This window comes from Pantherophis guttatus, chromosome 5, assembly GCF_059756535.1.
Source record: "Pantherophis guttatus breed Tessera chromosome 5, ASM5975653v1, whole genome shotgun sequence".
Taxonomy (NCBI): Eukaryota; Metazoa; Chordata; class Lepidosauria; order Squamata; family Colubridae; genus Pantherophis; species Pantherophis guttatus.
The window spans coordinates 63,879,522-63,902,720 of NC_142067.1; the positions used below are offsets into that span (position 1 = coordinate 63,879,522).

The 23,199-nt window shown below is 37.9% G+C and overlaps 1 protein-coding gene across 3 annotated transcripts in view; it reads left to right on the top strand.

The window, feature by feature from the left end:
* Positions 1-967: 967 nt before the first annotated feature.
* The window catches only part of RPGR (retinitis pigmentosa GTPase regulator), a 114,455-nt gene continuing 92,223 nt past the window's right edge, over positions 968-23,199 (top strand). Inside the window, exons 1-2 of one of the 3 annotated variants that reach the window (XM_087871274.1) lie at positions 968-1,128; positions 21,588-21,713. In XM_087871274.1, coding sequence (XP_087727400.1) covers positions 1,056-1,128; positions 21,588-21,713 — 199 coding nt within the window. In that variant the 5' untranslated portion in view covers positions 968-1,055. Of the gene's footprint in view, positions 1,129-1,464; positions 1,657-21,587; positions 21,714-23,199 lie in introns of those variants that run through there. The other 2 variants (XM_087871273.1, XM_060694062.2) reach the window with 2 other exon arrangements.

Consider the following 23,199-nt stretch of genomic DNA (forward strand, 5'->3'; position numbering starts at 1 on the left):
AAACAAATAACAAGTTTCTACTAATTCTAGTATTTTAGTATATCTATTTCCTTACAGTATAAACTCCAGGATTGGCTAGAAAAGCAGTTTTTAATTCTTTGTCTAAGGCAGCACCCCTACTCCCTGAATCCCCCCCAGCCCCTCTTCTGCAGAGAGAGAGAGATAAAAGAACAAACAGTTTTGTCTGAAGGCAGCCCCCCACCCCACCTCAGGCCCCCTCCTTCTCAGAGACAGAGAGACAGAAAGGAGCAAAGCTGCTTTATTGCCTGTTTTAAGGCAAAAATATGTTTTTATCAGAATTCATATTCCTCACTCACATGTCCATTACATCCACACCTGGGTCAGTGGTGGATTGCTCCCGGTTCGCAACAGTTCGCAAGAACCGGTAGTAAAAACTTGTAGTGATTCGGAGAACCGGTAATAACATTGGCGGGCCACGCCCCCGAACTGGTCCCCGGCCCGGTCACCGCTCGCTTACCCCGCCCATCAGAGGCTTTTTTAAAAATTATTTTTAAAAACCTTTTTTCTACAACCTCTTCGGCCGAAAAAATGCTTTTAAAAGTAAAAAAAAAAAAAAAGCCTCTGATGATCGGGCGGCTCAGCTGGGATCTCAGAGGCTTTTAAAAGCATTTTTTCTACAACCTCTTCGGCCGAAGCAGTTGTAGAAAAAAAAATGTCTTTAAAAGCCTCTGGTGATCCCAGCTGAGTTGCCTGATCGGAAGAGGCTTTTAAGAGCATTTTTTCCTGCAACCTCTTAAGGTTGTAGAAAAAATGCTTTTAAAAGTTAAAAAAAAAAAGTTGGCCATGCCCACCTAGTCACATTACCCCCCACCACCACCAATCCATGCCCACAAAATAAGGCATGCCCACCGAACCAGTAGTAAAATTTTTAGAACCCACCCCTGACCTGGGTCCTAACTCCACATATGACCCTTCCTCTGATGCCCAGAGCCTCATCTGAACATACATCCCATGGTGGGTTTCTATTGGTTCGCCTTGGTTCAGGCGAACCGGTAGTGGCGGCGGTGGGAGGCTCCGCCTGGACATCATCATGGATGCACAGAAGCGCCAGGCACAAGCAAAGCATGGACATGCACGTGCACGCTCAGTTCCTAACTGATAGGGAAGGTAAGTGGAACCCACTACTGATACATTCCATCAACTGATATACAGGGGAGGAGATAATTTTATGCCAGCCTGAAGTAAATCTGCGTACCTCGATCTAACATGCTCACTTCTACTTGTTCAGAATTTAGATTTACCTAACTGCACTACTAGCCATAATTATTTACAAGCATGTATTTGAACGTGCACAACGGCGTCTCCCCTCTCCCGAGTAATGTTTATGGAGTTTATTTATTGATTTAGGAAGCCCGGCTTCTGATACATTTAAACTGCAGCTCGAACCTTAGCTATTGCTTCGTGGGGGCGGGGCGACGACAAGGAGGCCAAGGGGAGGATGGTGCTCTATGGTACCCACCACTTACGCTCTATGCACCCTTACAAGTACTCTATGGTAGAGCCGGGCTTCGTTGCTAATGGCAGAAGATTTGTTTACTTCCGGGCTCGGGGCGGCTTGCGGATCCATCTACCAGCCCGGCACCGCCCCCTCCCCCCTCCTGCCCGTCATGGGGGAGGCCGTGGAGCAGGTACCCGGTGAGTCCTGGCCTCACCTCGGGAAGTTAACTGATTGGTGCCGGTAGTCCCCTTTCGCTTCTGGCGCCGTCTGCGGGCTTTGCCGAGCAAGCCGGCGCGGGTGCCTCGTCGCTTGCTCATCTCTTCTCCGCTCCCGTTGTTCCTCTGCTTGCTGCTTGAGGCTCAGCCCTGTTGTAATGGGACTTCGTTTCCTCGGAAGGCGCCCTTGAAGGTTTTAGTCCACGAGCCCGCCGCTGCAAAGGACGGAGGCGGGATGCATTTCAATCATGGCTTTTGTCTTCCTACAATATGGGGACCGTTCTCGGTCTTCTGAGTATATCTCCTTTTTCAGCTTGCGGAGTAAAAGCATAAAGTTTAGTCTGCATTCTGCCTCAAATAACCTTAATTTTCATAGGTTGCTGACTTTGTGGCATATATAACTGAACTGATGAAGGAGGTTTGAGGCTTCAGGTTTCTAGTTAGAATTGTTGTAAGGCAACAAACCTGGGGAGGCTAAAGTTCTAGCATAAGGCCTTTCATGACTGTTGAACTACAGGATACATACTATATGTGCTTTGTAACATACGTGTTGAAAATAATGTAGAAAAAGGTTGTGAATACAATAGGAAGTTGTATTGTCTTTTTCTTCTTTTTTGAAGAATTATTTTTGTATGCTGTGGAAATTTTGGGGAATTGCTGTACTTGGTGTGAGCACAGCATCCTCGGGTTATGTTTCCTATTGCACCCTTATTAAATAATGAACCAGTAGTTTTTCATACCGCCAATAGAAGAAGTATAAGATATTGGTAGGGAGAATGCATCTCTGTAGAAGACTAAGGAAAAACAGTCCACTCGGTTCAGTGCTGTTTCGTGTATAGCAACTTTAATGATCAATTATACTGTATTTTCATCCTACTTGTATTCTGAATGTAAAGGGCAAACATACATCAACCAACCACTACTTTATGTGATACTATTTGATTGTTTTTTTAAAAGTTTTTTATTTTAAACACATTAAAACAAACACAAAACAAACAACACATGTATACATACCATTTTTCCGTTGTTAACAGCTCATTTAAGGTGATCCTTTCTTATTATTTACATATATTCTAACTTTATCTCAATCTACTTATATAATCCAATTTCCTTTATGTGGACTTCTCTTTACTTTGATCTTCAGCACATTCAAGCAATATTATCACAAAAATAAACAATACAGTATTATTTCAGTTCCCCCTTTTTTCCTTTTTTTCATTTTTCCTTTTCTCCCACCAATCATACCATCTGTACTATACTTTATAATAATCTGTGTCCTCTCTTTCCTTAAATTCCTTTGTAAGTTTCTCCATCTCTGCGCATTCGAGGATTTTTTTTAATTAAATCCTCTTCTGTTGGTGGACGTTCCTTCTTCTAGTTTTGCACATATATTATGCGAGCTGCTGTTAATATATGTAGTGTTAAATATTGTATTTCTTTTGTATAATTTTCTATTGGAATCCCTAGTAGAAATTGCTCTGGCTCTCCCTTTACTAGTTTCTGTATTAATCTCCTCTAAAAGCTTTTTAACTTTGGCCCAAAATTGTTTTGCCACCGGACAGGTCCACCAGAGGTGATAGTATCTTCCATAGTTATTCTTGCATTTCCAACATTTCGGTGAATTACCAGGGAACATCTTTGCTATTCTAGCAGGCGGAAGGTGCCATCTATGAAACATTTTCATCTGGTTTTCCTTGTATGCCATTGATACTGTCAGTTTCATGTTTATTTTCCACATCCTTTCCCACTTCTCTAATTCTATCGTGTGGTTAAAATTTCTTGCCCATTTAATCATAGTGACTTTCACAGTTTCCTCTTCCATTTTATACTGCAATAGAAATTATATTTTTACTAATTAATTTTTAGTCTTTTCCATATATAATTTTGTCTAGTTCGTTTTGTTCCAATTGTATCTAGTCTTCGTGTCCTCTATATATTTTGATCTGATTTGCAAATACGTCCACCATTCTACTTCCCTATTCAAATCATGCTCTAATTCTTGTTTCGTTTTTAGATTTCCCAATTCGTTTAATATATCCCTGTACCTAATTATTTTAGTCCAATCTAATAAATTTGGGTAGGTTAATATTTCATTTGGCGAAATCCAATTTGGCATTCTCATATAATGTTTTTTAATTTTTATTAAAATTAAAATTATTAATAGTGAGTTCCTAATTATATATCTTTTGAAATATCCATGTGATTTATATTTTTCACCCCATAAGAATGTAAGCCATCCAACCTGTAAGTTGTGACCCTCGATTATTAAAGTTCTTTTGTTTCCCAACTCAATCCATTCTTTTATCCAGGTCAGGCATGCTGCTTGATAATAAATCTCCCAATCTAGAAGGGCTACTCCTCCTCTGTCTCTAGTATCTTGTAGAGTTTTTAATCTGATTCTGGGTTTTCTCCCTTGCCAAATGAATTTTGCAATCAATCTGTTTAATAGGTCAAAGAAACTTTTTTCTATTTTTATCGGTATAACCTGGAAGAGGAACAGTATTTTGGGCAAGATATTCATTTTTATTGCCGCCACTCTTCCCATCCATGAAATTTGAAGGTTCTTCCAATTTTCTAAATCTTTCCCAATTTGCAGCATTAATTTATCTTAATTATCTTTTTTGATTGAGGAACATCTTGCTGATAACCAAATCCCTAAGTACTTTATTCTCCTTGTTATCTGAATATCTGTAGTGTTCTCCACTTCTATCTCTTGTTTTTTAGTAAGGTTTTTTGTTAGCAATTTAGATTTTTTTTGGGTTAATTTTTAGACCTGCCACTACGTCAAATTCCTCTATTCTTTTAATCAATTTGGGGCCTGATTGTAAAGATTCCTCAATTACAAAAACCAAATCATCTGCAAAGGCTTGCAATTTATACTCTTCATTTTTAATCTTCAATCCCTTAATCTCTTGATCTTCCCTAATTTTTGTTAAGAGCGGCTCCAATGATAGAATAAAGAGAAGTAGGGAAAGTGGGCAGCCTTGTTTCACGCCTTTAGTGATCTATTTAGTGATTTAGTAATTTATCCGTTATATCCTGATTAATAATTACCCTTGCAGTTTGTTTTGAGTAAATTTTTTCAATCATTTTTTCAAATTTTAATCCAAATTCCATCTTTTTAATTTGTTGTATCATAAAACTCCATTTCAAATTGTCAAAGGCCTTTTGGGCATCAAGGAAAACCAGTGAAACCTGTTTCTCTGGGTGGACTTCGTAGAACTCTAAAATATCAATTATAATCCGTAAATTATTTTTAATTTGTCGGCCAGGCAAAAAACCATTTTGGTCTGGGTGTATAAACTTATCTAGAATTGTCTTTAACCTTGCAGCAATGATTGACATATATATTTTGTAGTCGGAGTTTAGTAATGAAATAGGCCTATAATTTTGTACCAATTGCTGGTCTGAATCTTCCTTGTGTATAAGTGTGATTAGGGCTTCTGTCCATGTTTGGGGAATATTGGATTGTTTAATGCTTCATTAAATATTTCCATCATTAGTCCTCCTGTCTGTTTTTGTGTTATCCTATATAGTTCAATTGGTATTCCATCTGGTCCAGGTGTTTTATTGCTTTTTTGCCTTTTTATTGCGAATCCAAGTTCTATTTCAGAGATTGGTCGATTTATTACATCTTTCTGTTCCTCCGTAAGCTTGCATATATTTAATTTATCTAAATATGTTTTAATTTCTGATTCTATTGTTTCTTCCTGTGAATATAGTTTGGAGAAAAAAGTATGAATTATTCTTTTCTTGTCTTCTTTTTTGTATTGGGTTTTTCCTTCCTCATCTTTCAAACATTGTATCATTCTTTTATCCCTCTCCTTTTTTAATTTATAGGCTAACCATCTACTTACTTTGTTTGCGTGTTCAAAATATTTTTTTTTGCCATCTTTATTTTCATAGCAATTTCTTCTTGGGTTATCAAATTTAGTTTGTGTTTAACCATTCTCCAGTCCTCTTTTACTTTTTTATTTTGAGGATCTTTCTGTAGAATTCCTTCTAATTTTCTAAGTTCTTCCTGTATTTTATTTTGTTGGGACATTTTCTCTTTTCTTTTCTTTGCCATATATGCAATCGTCAACCCTCTAATATATCTTTTAATATGTCCCATAAATTTTGGGTTGACGTATCTTCTTTCTTATTTACTCTTAGGAAGATCTCTAATTCTTTTTTCTAAGAACTGCTTATATTCTTTCTCTTTACATATGGTTTGATTCAAGGTCCATCTCTTATATCTTTTCTGTCCTTTCCAATGAATAATTATCAGGTTATGGTCAGCCTATTCGTTTGTTCCTATATCTATTTTTTCTAACTCTAACTGTAATTGTGTTGTCATCCAGGCCATATCTATCCTGGACCAAGATTGATGCAGATGCGAATAATATATATATTGTCTTTCTTCTTTGTTAATTTCTCTCCATGTATCCCTTAAACTTAGTTCTGATATCATGTTAAAAAATTCCTTAGGAAGTGTTTCCTTTTTTCTTCTTCTTATTGCTGTAATAATCTCTTTTACTGTCAACTATAGCATTATAGTCTCCTATCATACACACATTTTCTATCTCTTGTTCCAATATTCTATTATGTAATTTTTTGTAATATTCCTGTTGATTTTTGTTTGGGGCATATACTACTACCAATAGAATTTGTTTATGTTCCGTATTTAGTTTTATCATCAAAATTCTACCCTCTCTCATCTGCATAAACTAGTTCTGGATTTATTCTTTCTTTTACATAAACTGCAATTCCTCTTTTTTTTTTGTTGCAATAATGATACGTGTAGTCTTCCTAATTTCTTATTTTCTAGTAATTTTTTAAATCCTGTTTTTTTTAATTTTAAAAATATAAACTTTATTAAAACACATATAGAACACATATAAAACATTTACACAACAAACAACGTATAAGTAAATTAAACTTTTGAAACATTTGTTTCGTATTAGTTTTCCAACTAATACAGTTGTATTTATTCCCCTTAATTTTACTCTAATACTTTTCTTTTCCATTTCCCCCCCCCTTATTTTCATCTCCTAAGAGTTCCCCCCTTATTAATATATACAGTACATAATGAGATTATATCTTTCTCTTTAAATTTCCCTCTATAAATTTATCCGCCCGTGGGGAGTTAGTTGTGTACATATTTACATTTCTATTCTATTTTTCTTCTAATTGTATTTCTTCAATAGTGACGTTATACCATTGGTACCATTTATCCCATATTTTATAATACTCTGTCTCTTCTTTTTACTTTTTCTTTTTCTTTTAGCTCTTTTGTTAACCTATCCATTTCAGCGCATTGAATAATTTTATCCATGTTTGGGGTATATACTACTACCAATAGAATTTGTTTATGTTCCATATTTAGTTTTAGCATCAAAATTCTACCTTCCTCATCTGCATAAACTAGTTCTGAATTTATTCTTTCTTTTACATAAACTGCAATTCCTCTTTTTTTCTGTTGCAATAATGATACATGTAGTCTTCCTAATTTCTTATTTTCTAGTAATTTTTTAAATCCTGTTTTTATATGAACCTCCTGCAAGCAAATCACATCCGTATTTAATTTTTTTAATTTTGTGAATATTTGTGTCCTCTTTTTCTGTGCGTTTAAACCATTGATGTTCACGGAAAATAGAGATATTGCCTCTTCCATCTCCTACTGTGCCTGTTTCTTGGTGTTTCTGGTCTCTCTTTTTACTCTTCCTCTTGCTCCTTTTTCTTCTCGTTCTCTTTCTTGGGTTTTCTTAAATTCTTTTTCTCTTTCTATCTCTTCTTGCTGATCCTCTTCTTGACTTTTACTTTCTGATTCGTCCTTACTTTCTTGCTCTTCTTCCAGGAAGTTTTTATTTATTTATTTATTTTCATTTATTTATATGCTGCCCTTCTCCCAAAGGACTGAGGGCGGTGAACACAAATTAAAAACATACAATAATAGAAAATCCTAATTAAAAAACAATTAAAACAGGATAAATAAATAATACAACCCAAGAATCGGACTCAGCCCAGTTGTTGAAACAGCCAAGTCTTTAGGCCTCGACGGAAGGAGCATAGATCAGGGGCTGTCTGGAGTTTGATGGGTAACTCATTCCAGAGGGCAGGGGCGCCCACAGAGAATGCTCTACCCCTGGACATTGCCAGCCAACATTGTCTGGTCGATGGTACCCTGAGGAGGGCAGGCCTGTGAGAGTGGACAGGACGGTGGGAGGCGGGTAGGAGATGGTCCTGCAAATACCCCGGACCTAAGGCATGTAGGGCTTTAAAGGTAAGTACCAGCACCTTGAAGCAGATCCGGAGGACCACTGGTAACCAATGCAGCTTGCGTAGGAGAAGTGTTATGCGGGAGTAACAGGGAGCTCCCATAAAAGCCCACGCGATCGCATTTTGGACCAGCTGGAGCCTCCGAGTGCACCTCAAGGGCAGCCCCATGTAGAGGGAGTTGCAGTAATCCAAGCGAGAAGTAACCAGGGCATGGGTGACCGTGGGAAGAGCATCTCGGTCTAGGAAAGGTGCAACTGGTGCACCAGGCGAACCTGCACGAAAGCCCCCCTGGTCATGGCCATCAAATGATCTTCCAGCAACAGCCGGGAATCCAGGAGGACACCCAAGTTGCAGGCCCTTTTGATGGGGGAGGGCAAGTACCTCCCCCCCATCACAAGTGATGGGACCTCTAGAACACAAGGTGCTGCCATCCACAGCCACTCAGTCTTGGAGGGGTTGAGTCTGAGCCTGTTCCTACCCATCCAGGCCCGCACTGCCTCCAGGCATCGGGACATCACAGAAAGGGCATCCCCGGGGTGGTCCGGGGTGGAGATGTATAACTGAGTATCATCAGCATATTGATGATACTCACCCCGAAACCACAAATGATCTCACCCAGCGGCTTCATATAGATGTTAAAGAGTAGGGGGGAGAGAACCGAACCCTGCAGCACCCCACAGGTTAGGGGCTTCGGGGCCGACCTCTGTCCCCCCGCCCATACAAACTGCGAGCGACCTGAGAGGTAGGAGGAGAACCACTGTAAAACAGTGCCTCCTACCCCCAAACCCCCAAGTCGCTGCAGTAAGATACCATGATCGATGGTATCAAAAGCCGCTGAGAGGTCAAGTAGGACCAGGATGGAGGAACAACCTCCATCCCGGGCCCGCCAGAGAACATTCACCAGAGCGACCAATGCTGTTTCCGTGCTGTGCCCACATCGGAACCCCGATTGGTACAGGTCTAGGAACTCCGTTTCCTCCAGGAATTGTGGGAGCTGTTGCGCCACCACGGATTCAACAACCTTCGGTATAAAGCGAAGGTTGGAGACAGGCCGATAGTTATTAAGTGAGTCTGGATCCAGGGCAGGCTTCTTGAGGAGGGGTCGAACCACTGCCTCCTTAAGAGAGGCGGGGAAGACCCCCTCCTCAGAGAAGCATTGACAATTGCCTAGATCCAGTCCCCAGTCACCTCACGGGCAGCCGAAACAAGCCAGGAGGGACACGGATCCAACAAACACGTGGAGGCATCCAGTCTACCCACTATCCTGTCCACTTCATCGACGGAAACAGGGTCAAACTCAACCCAAATACTACTCCCAAGACATGCCCCAGTCTCCTGGATGGATTCTGCCCAGTCAGAGTCCAATCCAGTCCGGATCTGAGCGATTTTATCTTGCAGAAAGTGTACAAAATCCTCAGCTCTGCCCTGTAAGAGGTCTTCCCTCGCTCCCTGATTGAGAAGAGAGCGGGTCACTCTAAACAGGGCCGCTGGGCGGTTTTCTACAGATGCATTGAGAGCAGCAAAGTGATCCCGCTTCGCCGCTTCCATTGCCACAAGATAAGACCTAATATGGGTTCTTAACTGTGTTTGATCAGATTCAGACCGGGAGGACCTCCAACGCTCCTCTAGGCGTCTTTTCTGACGCTTCATTTCCCGGAGCTCCATGGAAAACCAAGGAGCCACCCGGGATCTGCGTCGGGTCAGAGGCCGCAAAGGTGCGATTCGGTCCAAGGCTCCGGCAGCCGCCTGCTGCCAGGATGCTACCAGTGCCTCGGCTGAATCGCGGGATTGGGAAGCGGGGAATGTCCCAAGCTCCATCAGGAATCTCTCTGGGGCCATCAGGCGCCTGGGGTGGAACCATTTTACTGGTTCCGCCTCCCAGCGGCGAGGATTGGGTTGAAAGTCCAGTCTAAGGAGGGAATGGTCAGTCCATGACAGGGGGGCAATGGAGAGTTCCCCTCTACCCCAGCCATTTATCCACTGCCCAGAGAGAAAAACCAGATCAAGTGTGTGTCCACCCCTATGAGTTGGGCCCTGCACCACCTGAGTCAGGTCCATGGCCGCCATGGAGGCCATGAACTCCCGAGCTGTCTCCGATGTCTTGCCGATCGATGGCAGATTGAAATCTCCCACAACCATTTTTTAGCTGCCCCAACAGAAAGAAAGAGGTTGTTTGGCAAAGTAAGAAATGCTTACGTGTGACTGTGCAGATTGCAGATCGCCATATTGAATCATTCTAAGCCGGAAAAGAAATCAGAAACGGAAGAAAGGCTAGATACTGGAAACTTTTCTAAAAATTTACAACTTGGATAAAAAGAACTCGTGATAATATAGCATTATTCTTTTTTCCCCTCTTTTTCTGCATATAATCACATACCTATAGTAATTTGTTAGTCTTTCCATATTTATTCTTATTGACTTTGTAGTAAATTAATTGAAACGTTATAGAAATATAAACAGTACATATTTTATACTGAACTCATAAATAACCTGTAAATATTTTTTAGAATATCTTTTAGAATTATTTATAACTGCAAATTTTCATATATATAATAATTTATAGCAATTGTTACCAACTGTTTTACAACTAAGTATAGATTATTAATTATTAATTATTGAAGTATTAGATTTTATTTAAGTGCTTATAAGGTCATTTTAAGTTTAGTATTTATAACAGTATTAATTAAGTATTTACATAGTAGTAGTAATTTATATAGTAGTAATTAAGTATTTACTATTTAATTGATTGAACAATAGATAGATTGACTGATTAATTGATTGATTAATAGGTAGGAGTGCTGACTTTGGAGAAATTGTATTTATAAGAAATTGTATAACATAAGTATTAAGGAACTGAATACATGAAAACAAGTTAGAAGGGGAAAAAAAGAAGGAAAGTAGAGAAAGAAAGAAGTTATATAGAATTTGGATGGTGATTTGGGAGAAGGTAGACAAGATATTGGTAGAACAATACAGAATACTTAAGGAGATGACGAGTACCACTACAACGACGCTGAAAACAGGGAAGAAAACTGCATCAATACTAACCGGACCATCAGCCTCTCCAGTGACACAGAAGACCCTAGAGGGAATGTTTTCATCAGAGAAGCAGTCAACTGTATTAAGTATGCCAACAATGCAGGCCACACTCATGACAATACAAGAGACTATGATTAAGATGCAGGAGTATATGACCAGAAATCACGAAGAAACCAGGAAGGACATGGATGAGGTTAAGAGAGAGGTAAAGAATGACATCCAGAAGATAGATGAAAAAATGGATTCGATACAGGAAATTATAACAAAAAACGATCAAAGGATAATAGCCATAGAAAAGAAAACAGAACTGACTGAAGAAAAATTGGAATCTTTAGATTTGAAAATGATGGGACTAAATAAAGAATTAGAGAATACTGTGGCACAATTAGAGATGGAAAGAGCTGAATTCTATTTACTCTTCCAAAATGTGGCTGAAGACAGAGAGGAGGACCTAATGTTAGTAATGGCGGAGATGATAGACGCCCTCCAAAGAGAGAAGTACGAAATAATAAATGAATTGGACGAAGTATACAGAATCCATACAAATTATGCATGACAAAACAAATTACCCCGGGAAGTACATATACGATTTGTGAGAAAAAAAGTCAGAGACATTGTATATAAAATAACGAAGGATGATCCCATGTATTACAGGAACAAAGAAATAAATACCCTGAAACAAATCCCTAAAAGAATAAGAGAGATGCGGAAAGGTTATTGGTTTTTAGCCACGTTACTAAACAAGAGATATATACCCTTTGGATGGATAATACCAGAAGGGATGCTGGTAACGTGGCAGGGAAAGAAAATAAGGGTGGACACACAAAGCAAAGCAAGAGAACTACATGATCAAGTGATGGGTAATGAAATAACAAGTAATAGTAAAGAGGAATTGGAACGGAACACCAGAGGAAAACAGAGATGAGAGTGTGAAAGAGTGTCAAAGGAAGGAGAAGAGGAGGAAGGAGAGATTCAAGTACAAACAAGGGGGAAAAAAGGAGCAGGAAAAAAAAAAGAAACAACAGGAAAACCATTAAGAAATGGAACAAGAGTTAAAAATTCTATCTTTGAACGTAAACGGTCTCAATTCACCATCCAAAAGACACCAAATCTTAAGAAAAATTGTGAAACAAAAAACAGATATTGTGTGCCTCCAGGAGGTACATATAAGAAAACAAGATGAAAAGTATGTACGATATAAGAAACTAGGCAAAGCATATGTAGCATTGGCGGAGGAGAAAAAAAGAGGGGTTGTAGTATATGTGAAAGAAGGAATAGATAGTAATTTAAAATATGTTGACACGATAGGGAGAACAGTGATGATAGAGTTGAAGATCAACAGTAAAAACATTTTATTGGTGGTTATATATACTCCAAACAGCCGACAATTAGAATTTTATAAAAATGTACATGAGAAAATAATAGAACAAAAAATAGAAAATGTGTGTTTGATCGGTGATTTTAACGTGATTATGGACATAAGAAAAGATTATAAAAGTGGTCAGAGAAATAAAAATAAGAAAAATGTATTGCCTAGAACATTTAAAGACTTAGTAGAAGAGTTAAATATGGTAGACAGCTGGAGATTTTATAACCCGGAAGTTAAAAATTTTACATACTATTTGAACCCACATAGGTCCTGGTCCAGGTTAGACATGGCATGGGTTACTAATACGTTGATGCCAGAAATAGAATCCATTGAAATATTGACTAATAAATGGGCGGATCATAACCCAATAATGTTAACATGGAAGGGACGGTGGAGAAAAAAAAGTAGATGGACAATGAATATACAGACCCTGAAAGAAAAGGAATATAAGGAGTACATGGAGAAGGAATTAGAATTGTTTTATAAGGAAAACACAAAACAACACATCTCCCTACAAAATTTATGGGACACAACTAAGGCGTATGTAAGAGGCTTGACGATAGCCTATAATGCAAAATGGAAAAAAGAGAGGGAAAAAGATTATAATAAAGCATTAGAAGAAATTCAAAAATAGGAAAGAAAGTTACAAGGGAATCCGGGAGATAAACAAATTAGGGTTAATTGGATGGCAGTGAAACATAATTTGAACATATTAGAACAGGGGAAATACACAATGACATTGAAATACATGAGACAAAATTACTTCGAGCAAGCAAACAAGCTGGGGAGGTGGTTAGCATTTAGGTTGAGGAAAGAGAGGGAAAAAAGAATAATTCAGAAATTACAGGACAAAAAGGGTATAATCCAACAGAGTTTAGAGAAGAAAAAGGAGATAATAATTCAATACTATTAAGAGCTTTGTGAGAAAGATGAAGTAACAACAGAGGAAATAGAAAAATACTTAAGTGGTGAAGGGATGCCAATATTAACAGAGGAAGAAAAAGAATTACTAGACAAGGAAATTACTATGGGGGAGTTAAAAGAAGCATTGAAGAGACAAAAAAATAACAAAACACCGGGGACCGACAGTCTACCAATGGAGTTTTATAAAAGTTTAGGGGACTCATTAAATGAGACATTATTAGAATTATATAATGAGGCATTGACGGAGGCAAAGTTACCAAATACATGGACGGAAGCATATATTTCCCTGATACCGAAAGAGGGAGCAGATACCACATTAATAAAAAACTATAGACCAATCTCCTTATTAAATACCGATTATAAAATTTTTATGGGCATAATTGCAAATAGGATGAAAAAAATACTAAATAATAGAATATATCAGGATCAAAATGGTTTCTTGCCTACAAGACAAATAAAAAATAATATAAGAATGGTAATAAATGTTTTAGAATATTATGAGATGCATCCAGAAAGACAGGTAGCACTGATATTTCTGGATGCACAAAAGGCATTTGACCAAGTCAACTGGCAGTTTATGACATACCAAATTAAAAATATGAATTTCGGAGAGAAATTTACAAGAATGATATCGTCAATATATAAGAACCAAAAGGCTAGTGTATTAGTAAATGGGGACCCAACAAAATTTTTTGGAATAAGTAAAGGAGTAAGGCAGGGCTGCCCATTGGCACCCTTACTTTTTATTATGACTCTGGAAAACTTGTTAATTAGAATTAGGTCGAATAAAGAAATAAAAGGATTAAAAGTAAAAAAAGAAGAATACAAGGTCCAAGCCTTTGTGGATGACCTTGTCTTCTTCATAGAAGATCCAATAAAAATAACACCCAAATTAATAAAAGAAATTGAAGAATTTGGAAAAGTAGCCGGTCTAAAAATTAACAAGGAGAAGACTAAAATGATAACAAAAAATATAATAGCAAAACAGGTAGAGAAATTAGCAAGAGATTCAGGATTGCAGATAGTTAAAAAAGTGAAATACTTAGGGATAAACATGACAGCCAGAAGTACAACGATAAAAGAGAATAACTATGGACCTTTGGTCCAAAAAATAAAAGAAGATTTGGAAAAATGGGGAAAATTAAAATTGTCACTGTTGGGGAGAATTGCAGCAATAAAATCAAATATACTACCAAGGCTCCTTTATTTATTCCAAACAATCCCAATAAAATTAGACAAGAAGTTTTTTAGCAATTTGGACAAAATAACTACAAAATTTGTGTGGGAAGGGAAAAAATCAAGAATTAAATTAAGTATACTACAAGATGATAAAACTAGAGGCGGATTTGGACTCCCGGCATGGGAAAAATATTATAAAGCCTCAAGTTTAACATGGATTAAAGAATGGGTAATCCTGGAAAATCAAAGATTATTAAAATTAGAAGGCCACGATTTAATGAAGGGATGGCATGCCTTTCTGTGGAGTCCTAGAAATAAAATATTCAAGCATTTTAATAATCATCTTATTAGGAAATCATTAATTGACATATGGCAAGAGATAAAAAGCAAACATATGAAAGTTCCCGGCTGGTTATCAACGATAGAAGCAATAACCCATCCCAGTTTATTAGTAAAACAAAAACTGTTAAGATACAGAAAAATATTAGATCCACAAGGAGTTTTGAAAACAAGGGAAGAACTCAATGAACAAGGAATATTAATAGACTGGTGGCCCTATTCACAAATAAAAATAAGATACAGAAAAGATCAGGAGGAGGGAGGAATAGATCCAAAACCAAACAGATTAGATAAATTATTAGAATCCAAAGAAGGAAAACTAGTTTCAAAAACTTACAAATACTTATTAGAATTTGACTTGGCAGAAGAACTGGTAAAAGGACAGATGATAGCCTGGGCAAAGAACATCGGGCATAATATACAGTTAGAAGATTGGGAAAGGGTATGGGAAAATAATTATAGTATGACAAAATCGGCAGCATACAAGGAGAACCATTATAAGATGTGGTATAGATGGTATCTAGCTCCCTCGAGACTAGCGAAAATGTACCCGAATGTAAAACCTGTTTGTTGGAAATGTAAAAAAGCTCAGGGTACTTTTTTCTATGTTTGGTGGCTTTGCCCAGAAATAAAGAAATATTGGAAAAAAATAAAAACATGGATAGTAGAAATAATAGATCAAGAAATTGAATTAGAACCAGAAGTTTTCTTATTAGGCATGATAAAAAGGAATATTAGAAAAGACATAAAATATTTGACACTACACATAATTACGGCGGCCAGACTGGCTATAGCACAACTGTGGAAAACAGATCGTATGCCAACAGATCAGGAAGTAATTCAAAAAATCTACACATGCGCAGAAATGGATAAATTAACTCTAGAATTAAAAGACAAGGAAGACTCAAAATATTTTATAGTATGGAATAGATGGTATAAGTGAATAAACCAAAGCAAAAAAGGGTAAAGATAAGAATTAGGGGAAATGCAAGTAATAATAATAATAATAAAAAATGCACCGTCAGAAAGATAGAATAGGTAAATAAGTCACTGTTTGTATATTTGTATATATGTGTTTATATAATCACGTATTTAGTATGTTAGTGTAACTGTGGATTGAAAATGTAAATTTTACGAGTGAGAAAATTTGTATATTTTCTCTTTTTTTTTCTTGTTAATATTTTTAAATTCAATAAAGTTTGTTTTTTAAAATTAAAAAAAAAAAGAAATCTCCCACAACCAGAAGGCTGGGAGTTCAACTGCCACTTCGGCCAAGACATCGAGCAGTGCGGGCAGGGTAGTGGCCACATAGCTGGGAGATAGGTACATGACCAACAAACCCGACTGAACTCCAGGGTCCCACTTCAATAGAAGAGACTCACACCCGCCTATCTGAGGGACAGTGACCTCCCTAGGACTAAGACTTTCTCTAATAACCACCCCCACCCCTTCCCTGGCATCGCGGCTGGTTCAGTACACGAAAGCCTGGGGGGCATAAGTCAGAGAGAGGCACTCCCCCCTCCTGCTCCAACCAGGTCTCCGTAATGCAAGCCAGGTCCGCGCCCTCCTCGTCGATAAGATCTTGTATGAGGGGGGCCTTATTCGCTACGGACCTGGCATTCACATACACCAGGGTTCCTCGCTCTCGCACCCCTGGGAAGCAGGATGAACAGTGGGAGTGGGAGCGCGCCACCACCCGAATACATACACCCGGCCCCCACTCCCATCTCCTCTGCCCCTCCCTACCATCACAGGTATAAAATGTCCCTCTCCTCCCCACACTTCATCTTCGCCCCCATCCCCATCCAACCCGTCGAGCCCATCCGACTGGCTGGGCTGTTGATCCTTAAGAGACCCACCAACCTCATTATTTACATTAGAAACCATCCTCCTCTCGGGTCCCCTTAAAATTGACGCTAAAAATCTATTTAAAAAACCCCAAAGCCCCCGGTTCTTAGCATGCCACCTCTCGGGGTTCCAAAACCAGTCATCAAGGGCAGCCCTCGATAACTGAGAGGGCCAGACCTGCGAGAGGGGGGAATCTCGCAGAGCAAGGAGTTCCGCAGTTGAATACATCGAGGACAGAAAAGGACTGGAGGTGATGCAAGACAGTTCTTCTTTAGGGTGTTGAAGATGGTTAAAACAGAAGGGAAGGAGGCTGTTATACAGGAAGACCAAATACACTGGAACATAAGAACACCACCGCCCTCTCACGGCGATGGGAAGTCTTGTGGCTATAATAAGTCAATCCAGGGGGGGAATAAAGTCTCAATGACTGCTCTCTCATGGCGACCAGTCCAGAATCACAAAGACAAAAGAGAGGATGGTCTGCCCCCCCGGCGATGTAATGAAGAAATAATCCAAGACTCTCGGTATCCGTGATTCCTTCCCTCAAGAATTATAAAATTCAAGAATTATAAAATTCAAGAATGATAAAACTCCCCCATTTTCAGAATGATTAGGATTCACTTTTCAAAGTTTTCCAGTACTCAAAAAATATCTTAAATGCGTTCTAAAAATCAGGCAAAATGTCCACAATCCGTGATTCTTCCCTCAAGAATTATAAAATTCTTGAGCTTTTTCTATTGAATCAACTTTATACTTCTTGTCCTGCCATGTAATAAGAATTCCTTCTGGGATAATCCATCTAAACATTATTTTATATTTAATAAGGTGTGATGTTAAGAAATGATACTGTTGTCTTTGTTCTCAAATTCTTTGTGGGATTTGTTTTAGAATTATGATTTCCTTTCCTTTGTATGTAACTGTCTCTTCGCTTGATTTTTTGTAAATTTCGCCTCATTGTTTTTTTGGTGAATCTTATATGTACTTCACGTGCTAGACAGTGCTTTCTTATGAATTGTTGTGAACTTGGTAAATTTCATCTATGATGTCTCGTATTTCCAATTTGTCTCTCTGTATTAATTCTGCTATTATTTCAATCATTTTCTCCCCCAAATCTTCCTCTTTCTCCTCCACATTCTGGAAGCGCAAGAAAAAAGAGGCTTTCTCCATTTCCAGGAGGATGATCGAATCTGATAGTTCTTTATTCAATTGCAGTGTCTTCTGCTCCGCCATTTCTAATTTATAATCTAGTTGGTCTAATTTGGTTTCTATTTTTTTAATATTCCGCTCATTTTCTGCAATTTTCCATCTTTTCCTTCATATTTTTTAAATCTTCCTTTACTTCTATTTCACTTTTAATTTCTTGATGGTGTTTCCTAGCCTCTTCTTGATTTCCTGCCATTCTTTCTTGCGACTTCACTAAAGTCTCTTGAATCATTTGGAGCATAATTTGCATGCTATTCATTGTTGGCTCTGTTTTATCTTTTTCCTTTCTTAACATGTTTTCAATTGACCGCTGAGTAACTGGGGAAGCCGTAGAAGTTAAATTAGAGGTTGTTTTTTTTCCAGTTTTTGTCACTGTTGTTGTGGTTGACATTATTAAGCTTCTTGTAAAGTTCTTCCACAAAATCGTATACGTGTGTTCTTCTATTTGTCTCGAGACACTCTTCTAATTTATTTTAATTAATTCTATTTCTCAGTATATCTATGTAGCTCTATTCATATAAGTATTTTATTGTATGGATTGTAGCTTTATTTTTTGTTTATATCAATATTCTATGTTCTGAATTAACATTCTTTACCTTTTTCTAGTAAGTCTTATATATCAAATCCTTCAATTTATTCACCACCACTCAAGTAAAAATTTTACCGTTCAAATACTCTTTAACAATCTTTCCTCCCCAAAAAACCAAATTGTTAATTAATTGATCATATATTATCTTTTTTTTCAAGTGATTTCACTATAATTATTATATAATATCAAATAATATCAACAACACAAATAGATATTTCTTCCCCTTTACTTCTTATTCGGATCTATTTTTTAAAAAAAAAAATTAAGTCAGAATAATCTTAATAGTATCTTCTATATTTTCCCTTTTTCAAATATTATCCACAAAACAATATTTTACCCCTCTTCAATTGCTACTTTTATCAGTACATTAAATATTAAATATTAAAGAGCCTGGATAGCTCTGCAGACAAGGCACTGTAATTTAACACCAGCTGTCTGCAATTAAAGTAAGTTCGAATCTTGCCAGGCTCAAGGTTGAGTCAGCCTTCCATTCTTTCTAAGGTAGGTAAATTGAGGACCCAGTTTGTGGGGGCAATAAGCTGACTTTGTATAAATATACAAAAGTATGAAGGCTATTGCTTAACGCACTGTAAGCTGCCCTGAGTCTCCGGAGAAGGGCAGCATATAAATCAAATTTATATATGTGTGTGTGTGTGTGTGTGTGTACAGTTAATATCTCGGGTTTCTTCCCATGTAATTGTAAACATATCCTTAAAAGGGTAATAGCGACGTTTCGACAAAATCACATTTGTCATCTTCTGGCTGAAGTTCTCAGTTTGGTTCTTATGGGCAAACTGTGTGATCGTAACTGACATTTTTCTTTGAAAAGAGGCAAAGGTGTATTCTGATTGGTCGACAGTGTTGTATTTTTTGGCTGATGACATAGCTGTATTTTGATTGGGTGGAAGGAACATCAAGGAACATAAAAATTCAGTACAAAAGAAAGAACACACATCATCATTAGTACAACACATAAATGCCACAGGACATAATATTAATTTTAATAACACAAAAACAGTTGCAAAAATAGAACATCTCAATGGCAGAATAATCAGAGAGGCCATTGAAATAGAGAAAAGACCATATTGTATGAATAAACGTGATGACATTTCCCGTCTGCCTACTATTTGGAAACCTGCTCTCATAGACAGACGAATCTTAACACAAAATATAAACCATAGATCAAAGATTCATCATAATGCCTGTGTTGCCACCATTTCCAGCATAACTTATCCATTAACCCACAACCAAGCAACAGCGCTTCCACCCAATCAAAATACAGCTATGTCATCAGCCAATCAGAATACAACAACACTGTCGACCAATCAGAATACACCTTTGCCTCTTTTCAAAGAAAAACGTCAGTTACGATCACACAGTTTGCCCATAAGAACCAAACCGAGAACTTCAGCCAGAAGATGACAAATGTGATTTTGTCGAAACGTCGCTACTACCCTTTTAAGGATATGTTTACAATTACACCGGAAGAAACCCGAGATATTAACTGTACACACATATATACCCGTGAAAACATACATACATACATACATACATACATACATACATACATACATACATATATTCTTACTTCTTCGTAGGGTTTATGTGTGTTTTTCCTCTAGCCAGGTTTTCCAGGTTGTGATTCTACTGAGCTAGGGCTGCAGAAAAACCTTGGTTACATAGGGAAAACCTGGCTAGAGGAAAAACACACATAAACCCTACGAAGAAGTAAGAAAATAGATACAGGGAGGATAAGATGTGGGTGTGGCTTACTGATGAAAGCAAACGAGCTAGAAATAGATCTATATAAGTCTCCCACCTAGCAGGAAGAACTTGCTGGCTACCAGAAAAGAAAGAAGCCCAGAATCGAGTGGATGTGATTCTACTGAGAGGGCTGCAGAAAAACCTTGGTTACGTAGGGAAAACCTGGCTAGAGGAAAAACATATATATATAGGATAAAGAAGAAGGAGCTGGAATGACGTAGAGACTGTCTGTAAGAATTGGAGTGACTAAGCGGAAATGGGGACAGAAATGATCTGATGCAATAAGGAGTGGAAACAAGAATCTCAAAGGAAAGACTGGTTAGATTCCAACCAGTCTTTCCTTTGAGATTCTTGTTTCCACTCCTTATTGCATCAGATCATTTCTGTCCCCATTTCCGCTTAGTCACTCCAATTCTTACAGACAGTCTCTACGTCATTCCAGCTCCTCCTTCTTTATCCTATGTCCTTTTTATTATTATTTTTTTTCTTTTAATTGACTCTATCCACTCTTTCTTCTTTTTATTGTTTATAAATTCCCAATTGTCCACAGATCCGTCTATAAGATTCTTTCCAGAATACCCCCTCCTCAATCCACCAGGTCTGTCAAATCCACCAATTGAAATAAACTGGAAAAGAAGGGAAACTTTTTAAACTATAGTTCCACAATTTGTAATTTTGATTTTCCTCACGATCAAATTGTACTCCCTTTTTCCCCCCTTTCTCCACAGTGAGTTCAAGTCCAAATGTTATTTTGTATCTTCTCTGTTGATTACTCCTTCCACTGCTTGTTATTTTGTTGCCTCCGGTTGATCATCTCTAATTAAGCGCTCTCCTTCCTGATCGCCGCTCTCTTTGCTCTCTGCGTCTCTCTCACTCCTTTATAAGTGTTCTCACTTTCTCGAATCCAAATCCTTCTCGACCACCAACGCTGATAACACTCTTTGCTTCCTTGCTACGCGGCTGCCATCGCTATCGATCTGCCCTGAAGACAGATTTTTTCCTGCCGGATTTAAGGGGTCCGGCTTTTATTCTCCTGGGCACTAGCATCTCGCCCGGATCTCAAAGCCTTCCCCTTTAGTTTTCCAAACCCTCTGGGTCTGGAAATGCCCTTAAAGGGCTCCTTTCCAGGAATTAATTGGGTTTTCGGGAGCTGTAACTCGCACCCTTACCCACTCCGCTCAGACGTCACCGCCGGAAGTCCTGATACTATTTGATTGTTATTGGGGTGTAAGTAATAGTTAATTATGGAATAAATGTCTGCATCTATATGGGCAAAATTAAGACTTTGAAAAAGAAAAGTATACAATGCCACTATTTTGACATTAAGTGGCAAAATTAGTTGTTAGTAAAATTATATAAAATTGATTTCAGACTAATATTTAAGTGTTTTCTTTTTAGAATCAGGTGCTATATTCACATTTGGGAAAAGCAAATTTGCAGAAAATGTACCTAGCCAGTTTTGGTTTAAAAATGACAAGCCTTTACACATGTCATGTGGAGATGAACATACATCTGTTGTTACAGGTTAGTATAACAAGATTTTAGAGCCATGTGTTTCGATGTTCTGATTTTTTAAGCGAAGACTGTATTTTGTTGATAATATTATATGAAGGCATTTACTAACATTTTCAGAAATTGATACTTTTATTGTAAAATGAACTAGATAAAATAGGCTTTCCTAGTCACCAAGCCTAGTTCTAAAGTTAACCTTGACTTGCCAAATTGTATTAGCCAAAAAAGTTAATACAATCCTTGGTTGTATAAACAGAGGCATAGAATCAAAATCATGTGAAGTATTAGCACCACTTTATATAAAGCCTTAGTAAGACCACACCTAATACTGCATCCAGTTTTGGTCACCACATTACAAAAAAGATGTTGAGACTTTGGAAAAAGTGCAGAGAAGAGCAACTAAGATGATTAAAGGCATGGAGACTAAAACTTATGAAGAACTGTTAGATGCTTATCCTATGGTTGGGTAGGTAATATATAGAAAATTATGTTCTGTAACTTTAACTGCTACAAGATGACTAATTGGCTGTGCTAAGCAGACATAAAAGAAGGCAGGAAGTTCATTCACTTCTGCTCCTGCTATTAGAAGGTTGAACTGCTGAAAGGAACTGTGTCTGTGTTACTGAAGAGAACTGGAATTGTAAGCAAACTATGTTTTTGTGTTGAACCGTGATTATTTGAAGAAGTGTTATCTTTGTTTTGAGAAGCCAAGTTTGTTTGTTTTACTACAAGTAAAGACTGTTTATTTTTCTTTAAACGTTCAGAGTCTGTGAATATCTGTGTGTTTTGCTAAGCAACGTATCTATTCGCTGTATGGTCCGTTGCACCACTTTGCAGAGGGCAGTTTTACCCTCAACAAGAACAGTTGCAGGATTTGGGTTTGGCTAGTCTACAGAAAAGGACTAGCAGGGACATGATAGCAGTATTCCAGTATTTGAGAAGCAGCCCCAAAGAGGAGGGGTCAATTTATTTTCCAAAGCAGCAGAGGGCAGGACAAGAAACAATGGATGGAAATTAATGAAGGAGAGAAGCAACCTGGAATTAAGGAGAAACTTCCTAACAATGAGTACAATTAACCAGTAGAACAGCTTGCCTTCGGAACTTGTGGGCGCTTCATTAGTGGAGGTTTTTAAGAAGAGACTGGACAGTTATGTGTCTGAAATGGTATGGTCTCCTGCTTGAGCAGGGGCTGGACTAGAAGATCTCAAAGGTCCCTTCCAGCTCTATTCTGATTGATTGATATTATATAACAACAGTGTCAAATTGAGTAGATGCCTTTCTCTCTTGGGGTCCGTAAATGTAATCAAAATACAGATTAGATACATTAAAAATGTTATAAATCCATGAGTAGTTCAAACCTAATAGACTTTAAAAAGTCTTAAAGGTTTACTGAACAAATACAGGAAATCCTCAACTTACAATTGGTTGTTTAACAACCATTCAAAATTATGACAACTCAGAAAGGCTGCTTTACAGTTTGTAAAGCCCTTCTGTCATG